The 23,937-nt window shown below is 48.0% G+C and overlaps 1 protein-coding gene across 13 annotated transcripts in view; it reads left to right on the forward strand.

The window, feature by feature from the left end:
- Positions 1-14,897, forward strand: part of LOC144510163 (pituitary homeobox 3-like) — a 46,653-nt gene extending 31,756 nt beyond the window's left edge. For 5 of the 13 annotated variants that reach the window (XM_078239588.1, XM_078239584.1, XM_078239589.1 and 2 more), the window contains exons 2-5: positions 527-665; positions 11,515-11,723; positions 13,282-13,868; positions 14,505-14,897. In XM_078239588.1, the coding sequence (XP_078095714.1) occupies positions 584-665; positions 11,515-11,723; positions 13,282-13,821 (831 nt within the window). In that variant the 5' untranslated portion in view covers positions 527-583 and the 3' untranslated portion in view covers positions 13,822-13,868; positions 14,505-14,897. Of the gene's footprint in view, positions 1-42; positions 246-526; positions 666-9,030; positions 9,534-11,514; positions 11,724-13,281 lie in introns of those variants that run through there. The other 8 variants (XM_078239579.1, XM_078239582.1, XM_078239581.1 and 5 more) reach the window with 5 other exon arrangements.
- Positions 14,898-23,937: the final 9,040 nt, after the last annotated feature.

A 23,937-nucleotide genomic window follows, 5' to 3' on the forward strand; every position in this document is an offset into this window, starting at 1 on the left:
GCTGATTTGTTGCTGTAGTTTTTTTTTCCGCCTCCCCAACCAAGCAGATAATATACAGCAGAGAGAGAGAGAGAGAAACTTGCCTTGTGTGTACGCGGCGTGATGTTTTTGGTAACCGCCATTCTCACAGCTAAAACATCTCAATCCCCAAACATAAACTAACAGCCAGGTAAAATCCCAACACGTGTTCTGGACAGTATCCTGAAAATGTGGCGGGGCTGGTGGGTCAGAGCAACTATTTTGATGTATGGTTCTGCAACTCCTCCTGCACTATGAGATGACTTGTAAATTTAATGTGGTGTTCTTTATTACAATCGCCCTCTTGGCGTTGGGACAAGATATTATAAAAAAAAAATCCACGTGAAAATTTCAGAGGTTTTTTTTTGAACTGGTACCAGGGATAGAATTAGGCGAAAATATTGTCCCGGGACGTGTCCAAAGACCGCCAAGAGCGGTGGTGGTGGTGGCAGGGGGCTTGCTGATGTGATCCGCGCTTTTTTAACACTGCTCCGTGTACTGATTGCAGGATTAAAGTTCTTCGAATGGAATTTGCGTTTGGCACTGTCGAATTAACGGACTCGCAATGCCCAGAGCAGAAGCTGAGCAGTCTAGGAGAAGCGACGGGCTCGGGGCAGACAACCGGTACAGACAGCAGGACAAGTGCGGTAAGGAAATCACGGCAGTGTGCGATCTCCCTTCGAAACGCGGGGTGGGAGGTGGGGGGGGGGGGGGGGGGGAGGTGGGTGGTGGGGTAGAAACGTGGGGGCCAGCCACAGCTTTGCCCTCGCACAACCGCAGCCCTCCTCAACTCCACCGCCAGTCAAATCCCCAGTTAATACAAAAAGGAGTCCTGCTCAATTCCCACACTCCACCCCCCCCCCCCCCCCCCCCCACTCTCCTCCACCCCAAACGGGACGGAATTATTTCAATAAGATTCAGCTTCCTGCGGTGCTTGGCTGAGAAAATAATATAAAACCTGGAAATTTAATACGAGCTCTGTGAATTCAAAATCCATGCGGTCAGCTATATAATTAATATCTGACATTCTCCACATAGAATTGCACATGGCTTGTGGACTGGCTGAGCCGTCTCTGGTCTGTTGCTCAGCTGCCGTGTTCCTGTAATCGAGTACAAGTATTATTGTGGGTTTTGTGTACTCTTCCCGAGTACACGTATTATTGTGTGTTTTGTGTACTCTTCCTGAGTACAAGTATTATTGTGGGTTTTGTGTACTCTTCCCGAGTACACGTATTATTGTGTGTTTTGTGTACTCTTCCTGAGTACAAGTATTATTGTGGGTTCTGTGTACTCTTCCCGAGTACAAGTATTATTGTGGGTTTTGTGTACTCTTCCTGAGTACACGTATTATTGTGTGTTTTGTGTACTCTTCTTGAGTACAAGTATTATTGTGTGTTTTGTGTACTCTTCCTGAGTACAAGTATTATTGTGGGTTTTGTGTACTCTTCCTGAGTACAAGTATTATTGTGTGTTTTGTGTACTCTTCCTGAGTACAAGTATTATTGTGTATTTTGTGTACTCTTCCCGAGTACAAGTATTATTGTGGGTTTTGTGTACTCTTCCTGAGTACACGTATTATTGTGTGTTTTGTGTACTCTTCTTGAGTACAAGTATTATTGTGTGTTTTGTGTACTCTTCCTGAGTACAAGTATTATTGTGGGTTTTGTGTACTCTTCCTGAGTACAAGTATTATTGTGTGTTTTGTGTACTCTTCCTGAGTACAAGTATTATTGTGTATTTTGTGTACTCTTCCCGAGTACAAGTATTATTGTGGGTTTTGTGTACTCTTCCTGAGTACACGTATTATTGTGTGTTTTGTGTACTCTTCTTGAGTACAAGTATTATTGTGTGTTTTGTGTACTCTTCCTGAGTACAAGTATTATTGTGTGTTTTGTGTACTCTTCCTGAGTACAAGTATTATTGTGTATTTTGTGTACTCTTCCTGAGTACAAGTATTATTGTGTTTTGTGTACTCTTCCTGAGTACAAGTATTATTGTGTGTGTTGTGTACTCTTCCTGAGTACAAGTATTATTGTGTTTTGTGTACTCTTCCTGAGTACAAGTATTATTATGTGTGTTGTGTACTCTTCCTGAGTACAAGTATTATTGTGTGTTTTGTGTACTCTTCCTGAGTACAAGTATTATTGAGCATTTTATGTACTCATCCTGAGTACAAGTATTATTTTGTTTTGTGTACTCTTCCTGAGTACAAGTATTATTGTGTGTTTTGTGTACTCTTCCTGAGCACAAGTATTATTGCGTGTATTGTGTACTCTTCCTGAGTACAAGTATTATTGTGTGTTTTGTGTACTCTTCCTGAGTACAAGTATTATTGTGTTTTGTGTACTCTTCCTGAGCACAAGTATTATTGCGTGTATTGTGTACTCTTCCTGAGCACAAGTATTATTGCGTGTATTGTGTACTCTTCCTGAGTACAAGTATTATTGTGTTTTGTGTACTCTTCCTGAGCACAAGTATTATTGTGTGTTTTGTGTACTCTTCCTGAGCACAAGTATTATTGCGTGTATTGTGTACTCTTCCTGAGTACAAGTATTATTGTGTGTTTTGTGTACTCTTCCTGAGTACAAGTGTTATTACAAGTATTTTGAGCGTGTAACTTTAGAGATGGTTGATTTTGTTTTTAGTTTCAGGCCGACACGTTGCTGTTCCTGTTGGATTTAGCCTGAAAGTTTTCCCGTGGCGGCGTGACCGCTGAGATAAAAGGGCAGGGTTGGGGTAGGAAAGGGCGGGAGGGGGGTGGGGGGCGCGTTGGTGGTGGCGGCTGTGGATAAAACTGTGTTAAACTTCGGGTATATTTGTAACAGACCCAAGTCTTGAGAAAATTGGACTTTCAGAAAGGAGCGCATAGGTGCCAGAAATTGTAGAATTGAGAAATCCACTCAGACCAGGGAGTACAAAGTGCTGCCGGACATTCAACGCCGGGTTCCCATCCAGCAGCACGTCAGAAAGTGCACGGCGAGGAATTTAGGCAAACGCTACCCCTTCTATAAATCTTTTCAATGCGGGAGTTGGAGATGAGCCGGGACTGACAGACACCTCGCGTTAATTTTATTTTTTTACGAGGCTCCAGATGAATATTTGAGGCTCCTTATTTATGGCAGGCACCGCGATAACCTGCGGCGATGATGGTCGGGCGGGGGGGAAGCGTTGGGTTACTGAACCTGACTGAATTTACGGGCTGTTGATATTTTTTTTCTCCCCTCCCAAGCCTGCTATAAATTAACCGGGTGGTGGTTATGTTGGTTCGCCCCTTGCTCGCTTCGCAGCCCAGCTCAACACGTCTCGCTGTGAACGGGTGTCAAGTGTGAGAGAGGGAGAGAGACTTGGCAAAGACAGGGCGCCCAGATTTAAGAGAATATTCTGCACCAACAAGTGAACCTGCCCTTACATCCGAGAGTTTAATGGCAAGATGACCATGTCAGAATTAGAGTCATAGAGAGGTTTACAGCATGGAAACAGGCCTTTCGGCCCAACTTGTCCATGCCGCCCTTTTTTTTAAACCCCTAAGCTAGTCCCAATTGCCCTGCGTTTGGCCAATATCCCTCTATACCCATCTTACCCATGTAACTTTGACAAAGGGTCATCTGGAACTCGAAACGTCAGCTCGTTTCTCTCCTTACAGATGCTGCCAGACCTGCTGAGAGTTTCCAGCATTTTCCATTTTGGTTACCCATGTAATTGTCTAAAACGCTTTTTAAAAGACAAAATTGTACCAGCCTCTACTACTACCTCCTGGCAGCTCGTTCCAGACACTCACCATCCTCTCTGTGTGAAAAAATTGCCCCTCTGGACCCTTTTGTATCTCTCCCCTCTCACCTTAAACCTATGCCTTCTAGTTTTAGACTCCCCTACCTTTGGGAAAAGATACTTCAGGTTAGAGACGAACGAAAGGGGTTCATGGCCCCAGTCCTGAATTGCCACCTTCACCCATTACACGGTGACTCTTTTTTCCCGTTTGTCCCGAAGCAAAGGGACATATTTATTTTCCGACAAAGCACCAGATTATATATATATATTTTTTAAAACATGTGTAAGCGCCGGATGCTTTTAAATGAAATTGTGAAAATAACCCGGTGTCTCTCCTGCGTTCCAAATTCTCAGGTAGTCTGGTAAATGCCACCATTTAGTTCGCAACCGCTGCCACTTTTGTGGTTACCTGAGTCTCAGTACCTAGCCACTTCGATCATGGTATATATTCTTTCACTGCAGCTTTTATATTAAATCCCCAATTATATGGAAAAATAATTATTTTTTTAAAAAAAGAACACCATTATTAATCGACGTGGCTTCATGCATAGCACAAATACATCAGCGGGTTGGGATCAAAATAAGGATTTTCTTGGCTGCTGGCGGGACTAAGAAGAAAACGGGAGGTGTTAACTTCGGGGGGGCGGTGGGGTTGAATGGGGCTTTCACTGAAATGACTGCGGAAGTGGTCTCAATTGAGAAACGAAAACGCGCGGCCCAGTTTGGAAGGAGGCTGGAAGCTTCTGCGGCTGGAGATGGTTTGGCAAATTGAACATCTATTTTCCCACTTAAAGGGGCAAAGACCGGGCTGAGCGCGCAGAGTATTTCCCGCCTTTTATTCCTAGACAGAGGTCGAGAACGTGAAACCAGAAGAGAAAATGCTGGAAAATCTCAGCGGGTCTGGCAGCATCTGTTTAAGGAGAGGAGAGAATTGACGTTTCGATTACAATGCCCAAAAGGACCAGCTTAATTTTCAAAAGCTCGAAGGTTGTCAGACTTACGCTGACTGGGGCAAAAGGCTGGCAATTTAAAACAAGGGTGATTTGATTTGATTTATTATTGTCACATGTATTGGGAAGCCGTGAAACGTATTGTTTCTTGCGCGCTGCCGTTCATAGAGGAGAGGGTGCAGAATGTAGTGTTACAGTCATAGCTGGGGTGGAGAGAAATCATCTCACTGAAAGGATTTTTCCTTGCGTGAGAGTGGAGGGGGAGAGAGGTAGGAGCTTGAAATGCTTTCAGTACTAACGAATGCTCCAACAAAGTGTCGCCTCGCCGAAGTGGTGGGGTCCAAAAAAAGGCAAAACCTGACTAGGATATGTTCAGACGCTGTAGCTGAAGGTGCGCATGGAAGTTGAACGTTGCATGAGGTGGGAGGAAGAAGGCATTTCCGCGTCGTCCCACATCACTTTAGTTTTCACTTAGTTGTGAACGGCAGCAAGAATTCCAGAGGGAGCCTAGGAGGGGAATCGTCCAGGAAAGATAGTGCAAAAGATGTGGAAACAGAGCCGCCGCGAGGGGAGAGCAACAACATCATATCATTCAGCGTTTAGGACCCCCCCCCCCCCCCCCCCCGCCCAGTGTAACTTTGACCAGCCGCCTGGTGCGGTTTTATACATCCAAATTAATCTTAATTGTGTTTTTTTTTAAAGTAGCGGTATGTGGACAGCAATTTTCAGGATCACACCGGCCTCATCAACCCGGTAATGCATCATTTGGTCAAGCGACATGGCAAGAGCGAGCGCCAGCAGATTACACCCGCCCTTTCGGCAAAAGGTTCTTAGGGTCTGGAATTAAATGGATGAGAGAATATTCACCCCTCTTCACTCAACAATCAGTGTCTTCTGCTCCAGCACATTTCACACCGCAGCATCGCCAGATTTCGAGGGGGGAAAACGAGGGCAATGGGACCCCAGTGAGAAATCTCTTCTGAACATTCTTGCTGCCCCACCCTACAGTCGACAATCCCCTCCCCGTGTGGATTCCAGAATAAAGCACAAGTGTGCGAGAAATCAAGATGCACATCCGACTGCTGGTGTGAAAAAAAGAAACATTCAAAAGATCTCTATTTCTCGGCACGTCCAGACTTTTCAGAATGATAGCAGTTATGTGGAGAGAGTAGAGAAACTGGGGATTACTCTGTAAGAGCGAAGACGTCCGGCGTCCACAATCTTGAAGGGGGTTTGATGGAGTAAATCAGGTGGAATTGGTCCTTCCGAGAGGATGGTCGATAACTGGAGGACACAAATGCAACATCATTGACGAAGGAATTTGAGGCGGGAGATTGGATTTTCTCTGAACTCTCAGATGTAATGCTTTGGAACACGGGGCCTGAAAGGGCGATGGAAGCAGATTAAACAGTGGTGGTTTTTAAAAAAAAAACGAATGCAGACCCGAAACAGGAACATTCGCATTTATTGCAAAAGGACTGGATTTCAGACCAGCAGTTTGACAATTTAAGGACCAATAGAATGGATGAGTGAGGTGGTGATGAGGTGGAACTGGGTCCCTGACCCCAGGTTTTTGCATTTTTAGATGATGTTGCCAACGGAAAATACGTAAATAAGTAACAAGAGAAATTGAAACAAGAGCCATCGGGTAATACCTCATCGGTATGCAGGTATAGCATGTAATAAAAAAAGGCAAATGGAATGTTGGCATCTATTGCAAAAGGAATGGAGTATAAAAGTAGAGAAGTGTTGTTGTAATTGTATAAGGTGTTGGTGAGACCACATCTGGAATATTGTGTCCAGTTTTGGTCTCCTTATTTTTTTATTAGTGTCACAAGTAGGGTTACATTAACACTGCAATGAAGTTACTGTGAAAATCCCCCAGTCGCCACACTCAGGCGCTTGTTTGAGTACACTGAGGGAGAATTTAGCATGCCCTCTGCACCTAAGCAGCATATCTTGAGGGAGAATGTGGTGGCATTGGAGGCAGTTCAGAGGAGGTTCACCAGAGTGATCCTGGGGATGAAAGGGTTGTGGTATGAGGAGAGATTAAACAGTCCAGGTTTATACTCGCTGGGAGTTTAGAAGGATGAGAAGGGATCTGATTGAGGTATATAAAATACTAAAAGGGATTGACAAAGTAAACGATTGCCTGTGGGGCAATCTCGAACAAGAGGTCACAGGTATAGGTTGAGAGACAATAGATTTAAAACTGAGATGAGAAGGAAAGTGGTGAATTTGTGGAATTCGCTGCCCCACAGCGCGGTGGAGTCTGAATCGTTGAATGGTTTCATGAAGGAGATAGATATATTGCTGATTTTTAAAATGGGGTTAAAGGGATATGGGGAGCGCGTAGAGCGGCGGATTTGAGCCCAGGGAGAGATCAGACATGATCTGATCGAATGGCGGAGCAGATTCGAAGGGCTGAATTGCCTACTTCTGCTCCTAGTTCTGATGTGGAAAAGGGATTGGGACGAATTGGATTGCAATGATGGGCCGATTGGCCTCCCGGCCTTGGGCTGGAATGAAGCATTTCCTCACTTGGCCCAAGCAACCAAAAGCCTTTCACACGATGAATGGGGAAGATCAGTTGTTATTCAGGGAAGGGGTGGAAAGCTTAATGTTTCCTTTCTGTCTAGAGATGAACCCATTCTTGGTACCGGCTTTATACTGAATGCCTTACCAACATGTGGCACATGGAAGTCTCCTTGTGCTAGGCCCACATGCAGCCACCTTCTTGCCACAATCCTTGTCAACTGCTTTTCCTCGCGCTACCTCAATCCACCCTTGAACTTTGGCACATTTTGACTCCTCGGCGGTAGGGGGACACAGTTGAAGCGCCTCTGTGGGTCACGGCACCAGAGGGCACAGTGTGGCGCCCTAACAACCAAGGTGGAGTGGGATGCCCACCTCTGCCTCATTCAGGAATGGCCTACCCAGTAAACGTGGTGTGACCCACACCCTCCTGGAAAACAGCTCTCCTCGTCTGTTTTCAGCCCTATCTCCCAGCCACCGCCCTCTTGAACCAGAGCTGGGAGAGGTCTTCCTCACTCTGGACTTGGCAACCTGACCACGCCACCGGGAAATTCCTTCTGAACAACTGTGGCGTGGCTCAACCGAACAGATTGTATTCTTCACTCATTCCGAAAGCTCAGGGGCATGACATCACCGTTCCCAGCAACTCTCCGGCCGGCCCGGAGAATACATGTTCCAGCAGCTGGACGTTGTTGACAACTGCACATCAGCTTCGTCAGGAGAGCCTATCTCTCTCTCTCTCTCTAATTCCTGGTATCCTTTGTGTGTTTGAGAGTGCAGGGCGCAACCTGGCTCTGATAGGAAAGGGGCACGGTTTCACTGTACAAACTCACAGCAGGCCGTCTTAATCCAAGCAAATTTATTTGAACTTTGCCCCATTTAAACAAAATCTCCGGGATGGGCGAGACTGTGTCCAAAGTTTGCGGCCGCAGTGCCTTCATTTTGTGCGCACATTAACCCGCAGAACAGGAACGTCAGCAACACGACATTCTGCGCCCTCTCCTCTCCTTCTGCCCCATGTACTCTATGAACGGTGCGTTTTGTCTGCATAGCGCGCAAGAAACAATACTTTTCATTGTATCATAGAAAACATAGAAGATAGGAGCAGGAGGAGGCCATTTGGCCCTTCGAGGCTGCTCCACCATTCATCACGACCATGGCTGATCATCCAACTCAATAGCCTAATCCGGCTTCCCACCCGCTCCCCCGCCCCCATAATATTTGATCCTATTCGTCCCATACCCCGTTCGATCCCCATACATGTTACAATAATAAATCAAATCAATTCAAATTCTCAGCGGCAAGACCCTCGCGGAGGAGCAGTGCGACTTAATCAGCGGCAAGGCACGCTGCTAACGCCAAAGTTCATGATTGAGTTGCCCAAGGCATTAAATTGACGGCAGGGCCCGTGTTGCCTGTTTATGGCCGCCGCTTCTTGCAGAATTTGTCTCGGTGGAGAAACGAGAAAATCGAGAGCAAGAGTAAATGGCCAATATGCAGCCGGGGCTGAGTCTGCAGTAAGGAGGGGGGGGGGGGGGGGGGGGGTTGGCGGGGAGAGACATTCAGGGTTTTAAAATTTGTTTTGGGGAGAGAGAGCCACTGATGTGAGCGTTTAGGGATGTTCAGCTCGCTGCCTTGGAGTCACTGGGACAGCTGCTATTCAGTGACATTCCCCTCCCTCCTCCCTCGTTTGCACCTCAATTGTTATTGGCAGGTTAGGGGGCTAATCGAAGTTTGCGACCCCCACCCCCCCTACAGTCCTGTGACCAGCCAGCCGGAGAGGCCAATCCGCACGGTAGGGAGGTGGGATTTCCTCCGCCGGGACCCTCTGCCTCCTCCTCCCCTCCCACCCCCGCCCCCTTTATCCAACGTGCCTCATTCCACAGCCACTACTGTGTGTCCAAATGGACAGCAATAGGAAACAGCCGCCCCATCGATTCGGACAAGGGGGGTGGGGGGGCAAAAAACAAGACTGAGGAGTTTCGGAATTAGCAGCTGGGATTAAGGAGAGCCGGGGTGCAAATCGTTCCAGGCATAAGAAACAAAAAAATACTTTTTTTATATAAAAAAAAACAACCCCACGCAAATCTGCATGGACCATTTGGAGACTGTTTTCTAATCGGAAACCTTGCCCCTGGTTCAGGCTGGTGTCGGCTATCAGCATGGCAGCGACTTCTCTCAAATCCCTGCAAACCGCGCCTGGGAATAATAGTTCTTTCGGGATCAGACACTTAGCCGGGACGCCCAACAGTGAGAGCGGAGGTAAGACTTGATCGAAGCCAACCAAAGGAAGGTTGGAGCTGCGGCTGGCTGGGCCCCGTCTCTGCACGGCGGCATTGGATTATGGCAAAAAAAAATGCCAAACTCTACCTTGCAAATCCCACCGCGATACCAACAATGATTAAAGCGCTGCGCCTTCCCAATCTATTTACTGGGCTTGCTCCCTCTTTCAATTTGAACCAATTGACTGGTTTGGAAATTTGTATTTTAAATTAATGAGGGGTGGAAAATAATTGTACAATGAAGGGGGGGGGGGAGGGAAACAAATTCGCTATTTTAGATTTATTTAATTTGGGGTTTCAATCCCAAAATGGGAGTGAATGTTATTTACACGTATTCACATCCCAACGAATTAATTGCACCGTTCACCAAGTTGACACAACTTGGAAATAACTATTGAGAAGGGATTTGTCTGAACCCGGTCAGTTTCTCGATTATTATGCGTTCATTGTGAATTATTTCCACTATATATATATATATATATATATAAATTAGAACTCTGGCTGTAACATGCCAAACGCGATCACAGTGATAACGTTCCTGACTATGATGTATTCGGTTACGGCTACGACAGGCTTACTCTGGTCACAGATGATAATATTAATCATGATCACTAAATAACTTTTCGCAAGGCACGTTGAGAAGAGTAGATTTTTTTTTCAACTCGACCCAGGGGTGCAGAGAAGAGATTTTTTTTTAAAAACAGGGCTCGTTATCCCCAACAATCCCGTCATTTAATCTGCCAAAACACAGCGTTGCAACTTCACAAAAAAAAAACCCCTCCGTCCGCCCGCTCCTCGGGAAACATCTCGATATTTCCAACCCAATAATTCTCTTCAATAACTTTAACTCTTAAAAAAATATCGCCAACTTGCGTTCTGCCTTCGAAAGCAGCCAGGTCGCCAAGTTCAGAAAGGCTATTTATTCACCGTTTAGGTGCAGGGAGGGCAATCTCTAGAACCAGTTCATTTAGAGATATAAACACGACCAAACTGGCAGTATCTGAATAACACAAATTGTAAAGAGTTTGGACATACCATATGGGTGCAAAGTAAAACAGTTGGATCAAGTCAAATGATCTCGTCTCCAGCGCCGGCTTATCTCTGATAAAAGCGAAGCAATTCTCATCGGCGAGAATCCGCTTTTGGAAAACGAACGATTAAATATATATATCTATTTTAAATTTGATGATATGGATTAACAAATGGAATTGGAGATATTGTAAAGGGAGCTCGGCAGAAACAAGAGCAGGGCCCGTATTCTGCCTCCCCTCGTGTTTACTGTACCGGATTGTGCAACCGTGTACACCGGAAAAGAGAAATAAAACTCAACAATACACTTTTCTCCAAATCGAAATAAACCCGGGTGGGGGACGAGGGACGCATCTAATCCCGATGCTGTTGATTTGACCCACAAAGATTTGGGTTAAAATTGATTTTTATTTCAGGAACGATAAGAGGGTTGGGAGGCCGGCCGGAGTTTTAAGCAAAAACAAATGTATTTTTTTTTTCTGGATCGAATCACTGTTCAGTTTTCCACCAAAAATTTGAACAAATCGACGTTGGAAATGTCTGCAGCGTTGGCGATGCCTGTTCAGTTTATTTTGACAATCTAAGGTGATAGTTTGAACCGTCAATTGTTGCATTGTCTAGCGCTCGATCGATTAATCTTTCTTTGTAGATGTTGTGTTGGAAGCGTGGAACAGAGGTTAACAAACTCGCAATTTATAGACAAAACCGCGGCCGGTCTTGGTAAAGTTGCAAGGTTCTGGTGGATCGGGAAGGAGGTGAGGGGGAGGGGGGGGCGGGGGGGACATGCAGTGACTGAAACTTCTGGCCGTCGATGTGGTTCTGAGGAATCTCTGGCGTTGTTGGCGGAGCGAGGGGAGGAGGACATTTTCTCATCTTGTGTATTATTGTTGTGTCTCCCGCCCTCCGTGCCCTCCCTCCCTCCCTCCCGGCAGGAGAGGGCGAGCAGCTCCGGCGATGCAAGTCCGACGACTCGGGCTCCGAAGACAGTTCGGTCAAAAAGAAACAGCGGAGACAGAGGACTCACTTCACCAGCCAACAGCTGCAGGAACTAGAGGCGACCTTCCAGAGGAACCGCTACCCGGATATGTCCACGCGGGAGGAGATAGCGGTGTGGACAAATCTCACCGAGGCGAGGATCAGGGTAAGATCGGGGTACAATTCCTATCTTTTGATTGTGAGACATCCACCAGTCCCCCCTTCCTCCCAAACCAAAAAAAAACACGTGTATTGATTGGCGGCGATTGCAATGTTGATCCCACTTTAAAGACCTTAAATGTCGCTGAACAGCAAGATCCAGAGACTTTTGAACTTTTTGTGACTGGTTAGGGCGACACTTTGAGAAACAAGCTTTTACCATTTGAACAGGAATTTCTTGCACAAGAGAAACGGTCGGGGAATGATTGCAATCGATTGCAAAACACGGGACGGGAACGAACAGTTGTGGGTAACTCGGGATTTTTTTTTAAACCACTCAGTTCTAACTCTCCTGATGTGTGGGTTGATTCAAACACAGAAGCAGCCGTGGCTCTGAACGCCTCGAACCAGAGGTTCTCCTCGGACCCCGAACCCAGTTTTTTTTTGTCTCAACCCTCTTCCCTGGGGTTTTAATCGGGCTTTTCAATCGGCCAAGACTGGTTCCTAGAGTAAGCGAAGCTTGAAATGTCTTGGGTGAAATGAGCACCGCGCGGATCGGGCGCCGTGTCCACCCAACATCGATGGAATTGAGTGCAGGAGGGACACAAATTAGCTGCACAAATCACTGAAGGTGACCACAGGACAGGTTGAGAAAAGGCAAACGGGATCCTTACATGTCTGCATTTTTATTCGGCCATTATATGTTTGTGTTGTAACACTCAATTCTCTACACCCTAGCTATGACTGTAACACTACATTCTGCTCTCTCTCCTTTCCTTCTCTATGAACGGTATGCCCTGTCTGTATAGCGCGCAAGAAACAATACTTTTCACTGTATGTTAATACATGTGACAGTAATAAATCAAATCAAAATTTGATTTGATTTATTATTGTTACACGTACTGGGATGCAGTGAAATGTATTGTTTCTTGCTCGCTACGCAGACAAAACATACCGTCCATAGAGTATATAGGGGAGAAGGAAAGGAAAGGGTGCAGAACATGGTGTTACAGTCATAATGTGGAGAATCCGGCGTTGGACTGGGGTAAGCACACTAAGAAGTCTCACAACACCAGGTTAAAGTCCAACAGGTTTATTTGGTAGCACAAGCTTTCGGAGCACTGTGCTTGTGGCTTGTGGCTACCAAATAAACCTGTCGGGCTTTAACTTGGTGTTATGAGACTTCTTGCTGTTACAGTCATAGCCAGCGTGCAGAGAAAGATCAGCTTAATGTACTGCCGCTCCATTGAAAAGTCTGATGACAGCAGGGAAGAAGCTATTCTTGAGTCGGTTGATAAGTGACCTCAGACTTCCGTTTCTTTTTACTTTTTTTTGGTTTTTGATCCTGTTTGTGTTTCTGTGTCGCAGGTTTAGGTGAGAAAATATTAGATACACCACTTGACGGTTCTGTGTCCAACATAACAGAAACTGATTTTTTTTGTTTTAAAAGAAAATAATTTCGGTCTGGTTTTTCCAGATGGGCAGTGCTTAGTGTTCTCTTTATTTTAATTGCATGAAAGTCAAAGCTGAGAATTAAACCGCTTTCACTTTCCGGTTTGCTCCAGGTGTGGTTCAAAAATCGCAGGGCCAAGTGGAGGAAACGGGAGCGCCACCAGCAAGCGGAACTCTGCAAAGGGGGTTTTGGCGCGCCCTTCAATGGGCTGGTGCAACCCTACGAGGACGTGTACTCGGGGTATTCGTACAATAACTGGGCCACCAAAGGACTCGCCGCCAACCCTATCTCGGCGAAGAGTTTCTCCTTCTTCAATTCAATGAATGTCAACACCCTGTCGTCGCAAGGCATGTTTTCGACGACCAGCACGCTCCCCTCTATGACTATGGTGCCCTCGGCGCTGCCCGGCTCAAGCCTGAATAACCTGAACGGCAGTCTGGGCAGCCCCTCGCTGAACTCGGCGGTGGCTGCCGCTCCGTGCCCCTACGGGACTGGCTCCAGCCCGTACGTGTACCGGGACAACTGCAACACCAGCTTGGCCAGCCTCAGACTGCGAGCCAAGCATCACTCGTCCACCTTCAGCTATGGGCCCATGCAGAACCCAGCTTCCAACCTCAGCCCCTGTCAATATGCGGTGGATCGACCAGTATAAGATGGACTTGGCATTCGGCACCTCTCATTTTTAGCCCAACTATTTTGGTGGGGGGGGGGGGGGGGGGCGGGGGTGGGGGTTGTGGGGAGGGAGGAGGATGGAAATGGAGGGGATATCCTCTGCAACTCAAAACACAATGATTATCGCGCTCTCCCCCTCCCCCCATCCACCCCTTTCGTCCATCTATAATTTGTTAATATGGAGACTGTCAACTACTCACTGCAAATTGTACCTCCAGAGCTGCACACAAGGTGCTCAGTAATTACGGTCATGTATCACGGAAAGCAGCCTCCTCTGCAGTCTAACCTCCTTAGCCCACGCAGGAATAGTGTTGGACCACTTAGACGTGGCGAGGAAATGCAAATAAGCGGTTAAAAAAACAATCCCAACCAAATATGTCTCTTTTTTAAAAAAAAACAAAAAATGTATGTATATATTTACAACGTTTAAACAACACCCGAGGAATTGGAATGGTTCAAAACCTATGTGTTAGATTTCAGAAAGAAAACAGAGTCAATGTTATAGATTCCAATCGGGGGGCGTGGGGTTGTGATTTCCCCTGGGTGGTATATGTGACCACCTCTTCCCCATATCTCTCCGTTATAAGTCTTTTATTAATTCGCACAGAGGCAATAACTGCCCCCCCCCCCTCACCTCCCTCCCCCCCCCCCCCCCCCCACCAGCTCTCTCGCCGCCACTACCCCACTATCCGAAGCACCACCGCCCTCCACCAAGGACAAGGGGGGAGCTGGGGGAAATATTTGTCGACTTATGGATTTCAGATCATGTTCCTGCACGCAGTGACGTTTCTCTACTCAACTGCAGTCGGTACAGGGACGTGTCACCACCACCCGAATGGTTGGCCGCCTTCGATCCAGCATGTCGATCATCGAAAGGGATTTATTTTTCATCTATAAGGACCTGTGTTAATGTGGGGCGTGGTGGGGGTGGTGAATGGAAGTAAAATTTTCAGGATGAGATCTTTCAGTATTGCTAGCCTGGAATATATTTTAAAGTATTCATAATCTTGTAGAATTCGATTATTTCCCTATAAATAGGACAGTGCGTAAACGAAATGGACTCTTTTTATTCTCAAGTAACTTTGGTTTTGTCGGGGTTTCTACGTCGAGTTGCTTTGGAAGAGTTACATCACCACCGTGCTGTACATGCGAGTTATTTAAGCACTGTCATACGTGTATGCCCGTTGATTAAAGGTCCCCCCCGCCGTTTAATAAAACGGAGGAAGCCGCGGATGCGTAGCAAATTTAGCCCCCTGATCACTGCGCAATCCCCGCCCCCCCAGTTTGGGCTGCCTCAACGTTCTGAGACCCCGTGGTTCCCCTCCCCCCCCCCCCCCCCACCACCACCCCCGGTGAGTGTGAACAGACCAGGTTCAGAATTCACCTTCGCAGCGTCGGAATGGGTCGAGCAAAGTCAACGAGGCGCTGCCGTTTGTTTGGTGTGTGTGTGTTGGGTGGGGGTGAGGGGGGGGGGGGGCGAGGGGAGGCGTGGGCCAAAGCCAAATTCAACATTGCTTATAGTTTACCTCTTGTCATGGAATGAGAAATTGATCAGTCGAGGGATTGGCGTATTTAATGTGACTTGGGAGTATGGGGCCTTTGTGGAATGTGTTCGCTGAGTGGATGGGGTAGGGTGGGGTGGGGAAGGAGGCGGGAGGGGGGGGGGTGGGATTGGAAGCCTCTGGACGGCACTGGAGGTCAATCGGCCTTTTACCCTTTTGGAAAGAAGGGTTGGAAGCTGGAGTCCTCGCCAGCTTCCCTTTGTAAACAATTTGCCTCTTCTGTCCCCCGGCTTGATTGGGAGGGGGGAGGCAGTGGAACAGAGAGAGAGAGAGAGTGCGGGGGGGGGGGGGGGGGGGTGGAGAGAGAGAGAGTGCGGGGGGGGGGGGGGGGGTGGAGAGAGAGAGAGAAAGAGTGAGGTATGGCGCGTTCACCAAAACAGCAACCAGGGATTACAAGGATATTCCTCACTGTTTCCTATTTCATGTGGCGTAGATCATCAGCCCCCTGCCCCAACCAAGGGACAGAAAGTATGTTATGTGTGTGTGTGTGTGGACAAGGGCAATTTCCAATTTCCTCCGGCGGAGCGATGGGGGGAGTGAGGGGGGGACGGGGGCGTTAAGCGGACAACCTCCCCACCTCTGATTTCAGGTTGGAATAAATAATTTTGACAAGCATTTTGAACGCTTGGTTATTTCGGCCCCACTCTCGCCATCCTGTTCAAAGATGCCTTTCTTTTCTTTTCGCTGCCGTGCATCTTTATAGTGTTTTCAACTTTTAATTATTCTGTTTCCAAAAGAAACGTTTATTCACAACAGGGTTGGGGACACTGTAGGGACTCTCCGCTGAACTAACTAATCGACGGATCTGAGGGATGCGTCGAGCTAGTTATAATCCCGATCATCATTCACGCGAGTTTCATAAGAATGGGATGATGTGACACATTGAAATGTGGAGGAATGATTATTTCAAACTCTGTCCCTCCCTCATCCCCCCCCCCCCCCTCCCCCCCGCACCCCCGACTTTGGACGGAATTGTTAGCGGAATAGATTCGCCGGCGACTGCAACCGGTCCCAAGCCGCGGTTCTGCAAACGGGAAACGGTCAGAGAGAGATACAAGGAACCAGATACTTTAATATTAATTGCTGAATTAATAACAGTTAATTGGTGAAATCTCCGACCACATTTGATACAGGAGATCTTGGAGATTTCGTTTGAAATTCAGACACTTTTTTCCCCCTCTCTCTCTCTCGGACTGCTCTCAGTCCTGAGAATTAAAAAAGGGCTGGTGGGGGTGCGGGGGTGCGAGTCAAGAAGTGGGTAAGTGCCACCACAGTTAAAATGTGACAGATTGGCGCGAAGGTTGCGTTGAAGAGGGTTTCGAAGGCGGGGCCCACAGTGTGTGTTCATTGCCAGTTCACTCCCGTCTGACGAAGGGAGATAGACGCTGTGGACAAAAGAGGTGTGCAGTGTGAGTGAAGTTGCAGATTCATCGAGCTCTCCAAGTCACTGGTGAGAGAGTGAATGAAAGCGCAGAGATGGGGGACAGCTGTCCTGTCTGATCGATCCCACCACACTAACCCTTCTCTCTCACACACAGACACACACACACCGGGACCTGCGCCGATAACTCGGGCAACGCGATTAGATCTCAAGAGAGCGAGCGCCGATTGAAATAAAAGTTCATTTTTTTTTACAGGTGGACAGAGGCGCCTCTTTGGGTGTTATCCGTCCCCTCTCTCCCGGCTCGCTTTCCTCTCGTTCTGTTGCCTTCCATCTTATTTGGTAATTTAACAAAAATCGCCTTGGGACTTGAAAGGCGACACACATCAATGCGAATCGTTGTTACCTCGCTCAGTGCAGCGTCCGATTGTTTCCCAAAGAATATTTATCATGATGTTTTGTGTAAAGAGTTGGTTCATTCTTCTGCTACATACTCAATAACTGCCTGGTCTGTGGACATGGTCACTTGTTGCCTCACGGTGGGAGGGAGTCAAATCTATTTTTAATTTCGGGGCGAATATTAGACAGCACCAGTCAGGTTTGCATTGAATTAATCGGCTGGTGGGCGAATGTCAGAAAACACACAATTCTTCTGTAATTAATCATCCCCTCCGCCACTCATTGGCCCAGGACAGTCTGTCTCCTGCAGCTGATAACAGGACAGGACGAGCTACAGTCATTCGGAGACAGCAGAATTGATCGGCCGCACCCGAGTTCCAAAGTTCGTTCCGGGACAGACAGGGCACACACACACATACACACATACATTCATACATCCCCGGGGCCAGCCGGAGGATACTTCGGTTAAGGGCCCAACTGGAGACTATCAGATTCACAAACTGGGACTCCAGTTCCCTCCCTCAACCACCCACGGTCAAAATCTCAGACGCGCCCGTTTCACCCAAAAGCAGAAACTAAGCAATTGAGGGGGAAACTACTCAGCAGGTCAGATAGGGAGAGAGAGAGAGCCGGTTCCGGCGCAGAGGGAGGCCATTTGGCCCTCCGACTCTGCACTACCTCTCCAAACGATCTGGTGCAGACACGCTGGCTTAACTCTTCTTATTGTCTCCACGGATGCTAAACGTTTGGATTTGTTTTCTCTCTCTCCTTCAGACTTTCCCGCACACGGAGTATTTTCGTTCTGAATCCTATTTTGTTCCTGAACACCAATATCAAGACACAATCAGAAGCCTCCACACCAACTCCCGTTGTCCAACAACACAAGGGTTCGCACCCAAAGAGAGGGAGACAGTTCGTGTCAAACACCTGGAGAGTCAGGAATTTCCTTTATCCGCCCCTCTTGGGTGCCAATCATTCACATGTAACTTAAGCCCGATTGAATATCACCAATGACCTCCCAGTCCCATGCGCCAAGCCGGGGTGGGATGGCTTCAGTGGTTAGCACTGCTGCCTCACAGCGCCAGGAACCCGGGTTCGATTCCCGGCTTGGGTCACTGTCTGTGTGGAGTTTGTACGTTCTCCCCGTGTCTGCGTGGGTTTCCTCCGGGTGCTCCAGTTTCCTCCCACAGTCCAAAGATGTGCGGGTTTAGGTGGATTGGCCATGCTAAATTGTCCCTTCGTGTCAGGGGGACTAGCTAGGGGCAAATACATGGATTTACGGGAATAGGACATAGGTGGGATTGTGGTCGGTGCAGGCTCCATGGGCCGAATGGCCTCCTTCTGCATTGTAGGGATTCTATGATTCTATGAACCAGACCGCTAAACAGACAACAGAGGTCTGTCACTCTGGACTGCACGGACCGCTGGGCTGCGAATTGAAATAGACATTATTCCCGAAGCACAGGTTTACACGTTGCGACCTGCCTCGCCAAACTGAGTCAGCCGGGAGATGGGAGTACATTTCAATGTTGATTCCAGTTGGTGCTCTGTGATAGAACAGGCTCAACTGTACTTGCAGCTCCCTCCCCAAACTACCCCTCCAAAATTGGCCTTCCAGTCCAGCGGTGAAAATTGTCCCAGTGAGCAGGACACCACAGTTCAGGGGGGGTTCCGTCTCTCTGCCCATTTTCCTGGTCGCCTTCGAACAAACGTCCCTCAACCTGACAATGCAAAAAAGGACTTTTCTTCGGACGGATTCAGCCAGGAGGTGTGATGAGTTTGGATGAAGGTCTGGTGGGGAGGACATGATGTGGAGATGCCGGCGTTGGACTGGGGTAAACACAGTAAGAAGTTTAACAACACCAGGTTAAAGTCCAACAGGTTTATTTGGTATCGTCTTCATCAATGACATGTTGAAGGCTCCGGAGGAGATGCCGTAGCTTCTCCGCTCCGGGGAAGTACTGGACAACGAAGGGTACTCTGTCCACTGTGTCCCGTGTTTGTCTTCTGAGGAGGTCGGTGCGGTTTTTCGCTGTGGCGCGTTGGAACTGTTGATCAATGAGTCTAGCGCCATATCCTGTTCTTATGCACAGGCCTTCTGCAACAGGCCAGGAACCATGTCCTCCTCACCTGGAGGTGGTTTCCGAATCCCCGCTGGCTGCCCCTTCCACACATCCAGCAACACTGTGCAACTCGCGGAGAATGACACCACTTTGATGCACACTGGTGTGTCGGTTTGGGAACAGCCTCCGCTTTGGATGATCCGTTGTCGGGGGTTAGAGGAGACTTCCCCCATATTTTTCCCATTTGGCAGTATTTTAAGATGCAACATGGGACGAGAGTGATTCATCCTGAGCACTGGTTTGTAGTGAAACTATGAGTACAGGATAATGGGAGACCAAGTGGCAAAAGACAAGTTCGGGATTGATGTTAGGAAGCTTTTCCCAAAGAGCTGGCCGGCAAGAAGGCTGCAAATCCCTAAATTGCGTGCAGGAGGTCCCCACAGGACGAGTTAACTCAGGTTGTTGAGAACAGCGGGGAAAACTGCAGCTTCGTTTATTGGGGGTCTCGTCAGAGTGAGGTGACAGCGGACAATCCCAATTCTCTTTGGGACAGCAGCGTGCGGTGATGCGCAGAAAGTTTTGGGATTTGGGATCACCCTTCTCCGCAGCAGCCTTTGTGCCAGCTCCCTTCCAGGTAGCTCTGGCGCATGGTTTATCCGGACCGCCCTCCCAAACTGGCCTGCAAAAGATGATGTGGAGATGCCGGCGTTGGACTGGGGTAAACACAGTAAGAAGTTTAACAACACCAGGTTAAAGTCCAACAGGTTTATTTGGTAGCAAAAGCCACACAAGCTTTCGAGGCTCTGAGCCCCTTCTTCAGGTGAGTGGGAATTCTGTTCACAAACAGAACTTATAAGACACAGACTCAATTTACATGAATAATGGTTGGAATGCGAATACTTACAACTAATCCAGTCTTTAAGAAACAAAACAATGGGAGTGGAGAGAGCATCAAGACAGGCTAAAAAGATGTGTATTGTCTCCAGACAAGACAGCCAGTGAAACTCTGCAGGTCCACGCAACTGTGGGAGTTACAAATAGTGTGACATAAATTCTGATTCTAGGATCGCATGATAAAGACTCAGGAGGAAAAAAGCAGAAATATTTATGTGAAATAGTGTGACATAAACCCAATATCCCGGTTGAGGCCGTCCTTGTGTGTGCGGAACCTGGCTATCAGTTTCTGCTCCGCGACTCTGCGCTGTCGTGTGTCGCGAAGGCCGCCTTGGAGAACGCTTACCCGAATATCAGAGGCCGAATGCCCGTGACCGCTGAAGTGCTCCCCAACAGGAAGAGAACAGTCTTGCCTGGTGATTGTCGAGCGGTGTTCATTCATCCGTTGTCGCAGCGTCTGCATAGTTTCCCCAATGTACCATGCCTCGGGACATCCTTTCTTGCAGCGTATCAGGTAGACAACGTTGGCCGAGTTGCAAGAGTATGTACCGTGTACCTGGTGGATGGTGTTCTCACGTGAGATGATGGCATCTGTGTCGATGATCCGGCACGTCTTGCAGAGGTTGCTGTGGCAGGGTTGTGTGGTGTCTTGGTCACTGTTCTCCTGAAGGCTGGGTAGTTTGCTGCGGACAATGGTCTGTTTGAGGTTGTGCGGTTGTTTGAAGGCAAGAAGTGGGGGTGTGGGGATGGCCTTGGCGAGATGTTCGTCTTCATCAATGACATGTTGAAGGCTCCGGAGGAGATGCCGTAGCTTCTCCGCTCCGGGGAAGTACTGGACAACGAAGGGTACTCTGTCCACTGTGTCCCGTGTTTGTCTTCTGAGGAGGTCGGTGCGGTTTTTCGCTGTGGCGCGTTGGAACTGTTGATCAATGAGTCTAGCGCCATATCCTGTTCTTATGAGGGCATCTTTCAGCGTCTGGAGGTGTCTGTTGTGATCCTCCTCATCCGAGCAGATCCTGTGTATACGGAGGGCTTGTCCGTAGGGGATGGCTTCTTTAACGTGTTTAGGGTGGAAGCTGGAGAAGTGGAGCATCGTGAGGTTATCCGTGGGCTTGCGGTACAGTGAGGTGCTGAGGTGACCGTCCTTAATGGAGATGCGCGTGTCCAAGAATGCAACCGATTCCGGAGAGTAGTCTATGGTGAGCCTGATGGTGGGATGGAACTTGTTGATGTCATCATAGAGTTGTTTCAGTGATTGTTCACCATGAGTCCAAAGGAAGAAAATGTCATCGATGTATCTAGTGTATAGCACCGGTTGAAGGTCCCGTGCGGTGAAGAAGTCTTGTTCGAACCTGTGCATGAAGATGTTGGCATATTGAGGTGCAAATTTGGTCCCCATGGCTGTTCCGTGTGTCTGGATGAAGAACTGGTTGTTGAAGGTGAAGATATTGTGGTCCAGGATGAAGCGGATGAGATGTAAAATTGCATCTGGAAACTGGCAGTTGTTGGCGCTGAGCACTGAGGCCGTTGCAGCAATGCCATCGTCATGGGGGATGCTGGTGTAGAGTGCTGAGACATCCATTGTGACGAGGAGCGCTCCTGGTTCAACTGCTCCATGTGTGCCGAGTTTCTGTAGGAAGTCCGTCGTGTCGCGACAAAAGCTGGGGGTTCTTTGTACAATGGGTTTCAGGATGCCCTCGACATAGCCGGAGAGGTTCTCGCACAGGGTCCCATTGCCCGATACGATGGGACGGCCGGGTGTGTTTGCCTTGTGTATCTTCGGGAGGCAGTAGAGATCTCCAACGCGGGGAGTACGTGGGATGAGAGCACGGAGGGTGTTCTGAAGGTCCGGATCAAAGGTCTTGATCAGAGTGTTGAGTTGACGGGTGTGTTCTTTGGTCGGATCTGCAGGTAACTGTCTGTAGTGTTCCTCGTTGTTGAGTTGTCGGTACACTTCTTTGCAGTAATCCGTTCTGTTCAGTATGACGATGGCCCCTCCTTTGTCTGCTGGTTTGATGACAATGTTGCGGTTGGTCTTGAGAGCGTGGATGGCGTTACGTTGTGCTTGGGTGATGTTCGGGGCTGTCTTGTGAGTGCGGCTGATGAATTTGGTGTTGACGCACCTCCTGACGGCTTGGGCATACATGTCAAGTCTCATCTCACGTGAGAACACCATCCACCAGGTACACGGTACATACTCTTGCAACTCGGCCAACGTTGTCTACCTGATACGCTGCAAGAAAGGATGTCCCGAGGCATGGTACATTGGGGAAACTATGCAGACGCTGCGACAACGGATGAATGAACACCGCTCGACAATCACCAGGCAAGACTGTTCTCTTCCTGTTGGGGAGCACTTCAGCGGTCACGGGCATTCGGCCTCTGATATTCGGGTAAGCGTTCTCCAAGGCGGCCTTCGCGACACACGACAGCGCAGAGTCGCGGAGCAGAAACTGATAGCCAGGTTCCGCACACACAAGGACGGCCTCAACCGGGATATTGGGTTTATGTCACACTATTTCACATAAATATTTCTGCTTTTTTCCTCCTGAGTCTTTATCATGCGATCCTAGAATCAGAATTTATGTCACACTATTTGTAACTCCCACAGTTGCGTGGACCTGCAGAGTTTCACTGGCTGTCTTGTCTGGAGACAATACACATCTTTTTAGCCTGTCTTGATGCTCTCTCCACTCCCATTGTTTTGTTTCTTAAAGACTGGATTAGTTGTAAGTATTCGCATTCCAACCATTATTCATGTAAATTGAGTCTGTGTCTTATAAGTTCTGTTTGTGAACAGAATTCCCACTCACCTGAAGAAGGGGCTCAGAGCCTCGAAAGCTTGTGTGGCTTTTGCTACCAAATAAACCTGTTGGACTTTAACCTGGTGTTGTTAAACTTCTTACTCTGCAAAAGATGAGCAAAGTACTGATGAAGGGTCAGCCTGACTCGAAACGTTGGCTCTATTCTCTCTCTCTCTCTCCACAGATGCTGTCAGACCTGTTGAGATTTTCCAGCACTTTCTGTTTTTGGATGAGCAAAGTAAGCTTGTGTGGCTTTTGCTACCAAATAAACCTGTTGGACTTTAACCTGGTGTTGTTAACCTTCTTACTGTGTTTACCCCAGTCCAACGCCGGCATCTCCACATCAAAGTATCTTTGCCAGAGGACCGCGGCCCTTTAAACTTTAGCAACTAAAGGGCACGTTGTCCAAATCCCCAACCACTCATTTCACTGGGGTCTCAGAAGAGGCAGGATTGGTGCCAGGAATGTCCACTTTTAAAGATAAACACCTTCCTGGGGTGCGATTCAACGGTGGGAAGATCTTGCAATGCACAGCATGACTCTAATCTCCAATCCTCTCTTGCTGAGCGCCTCTGGCTCTCGGTTTCTCTTCCTGCCTTTAAGCAATTCCCTAAAACCTGCCTTCTTCAGCACAGATCCAGTCGTCACTCCTCCTCCATTACTGTCTGCTATTTACCTCCCGCTCTGCTGAAAAATCTGCAACTGCTTTCCACTTTTAGGGAATTGTCTTAATACAGACTGTTGTTGACTGGAAGTGTTGGGTCTTCACAATAGGGTTGTTCGAGAGACAGAAGTTTGTTCACGTGGGGTCTATATTTTCACTTCTGCAACGTCCACCCACTCTCGTGAAAGTCGCTTCCATCCCGCAGCGATGCAACGGTGAACATGGAATTCCAGACACGAAAACAGAAAATGCTGGAGGAACTCAGCGGGTCTGGCAGCATCTGTGGAGGGAGAGGGAATAGAGCCAACGTTTCGAGTCTGGATGACCCT

Source organism: Mustelus asterias, chromosome 22, assembly GCF_964213995.1.
Source record: "Mustelus asterias chromosome 22, sMusAst1.hap1.1, whole genome shotgun sequence".
Lineage (NCBI taxonomy): Eukaryota > Metazoa > Chordata > Chondrichthyes > Carcharhiniformes > Triakidae > Mustelus > Mustelus asterias.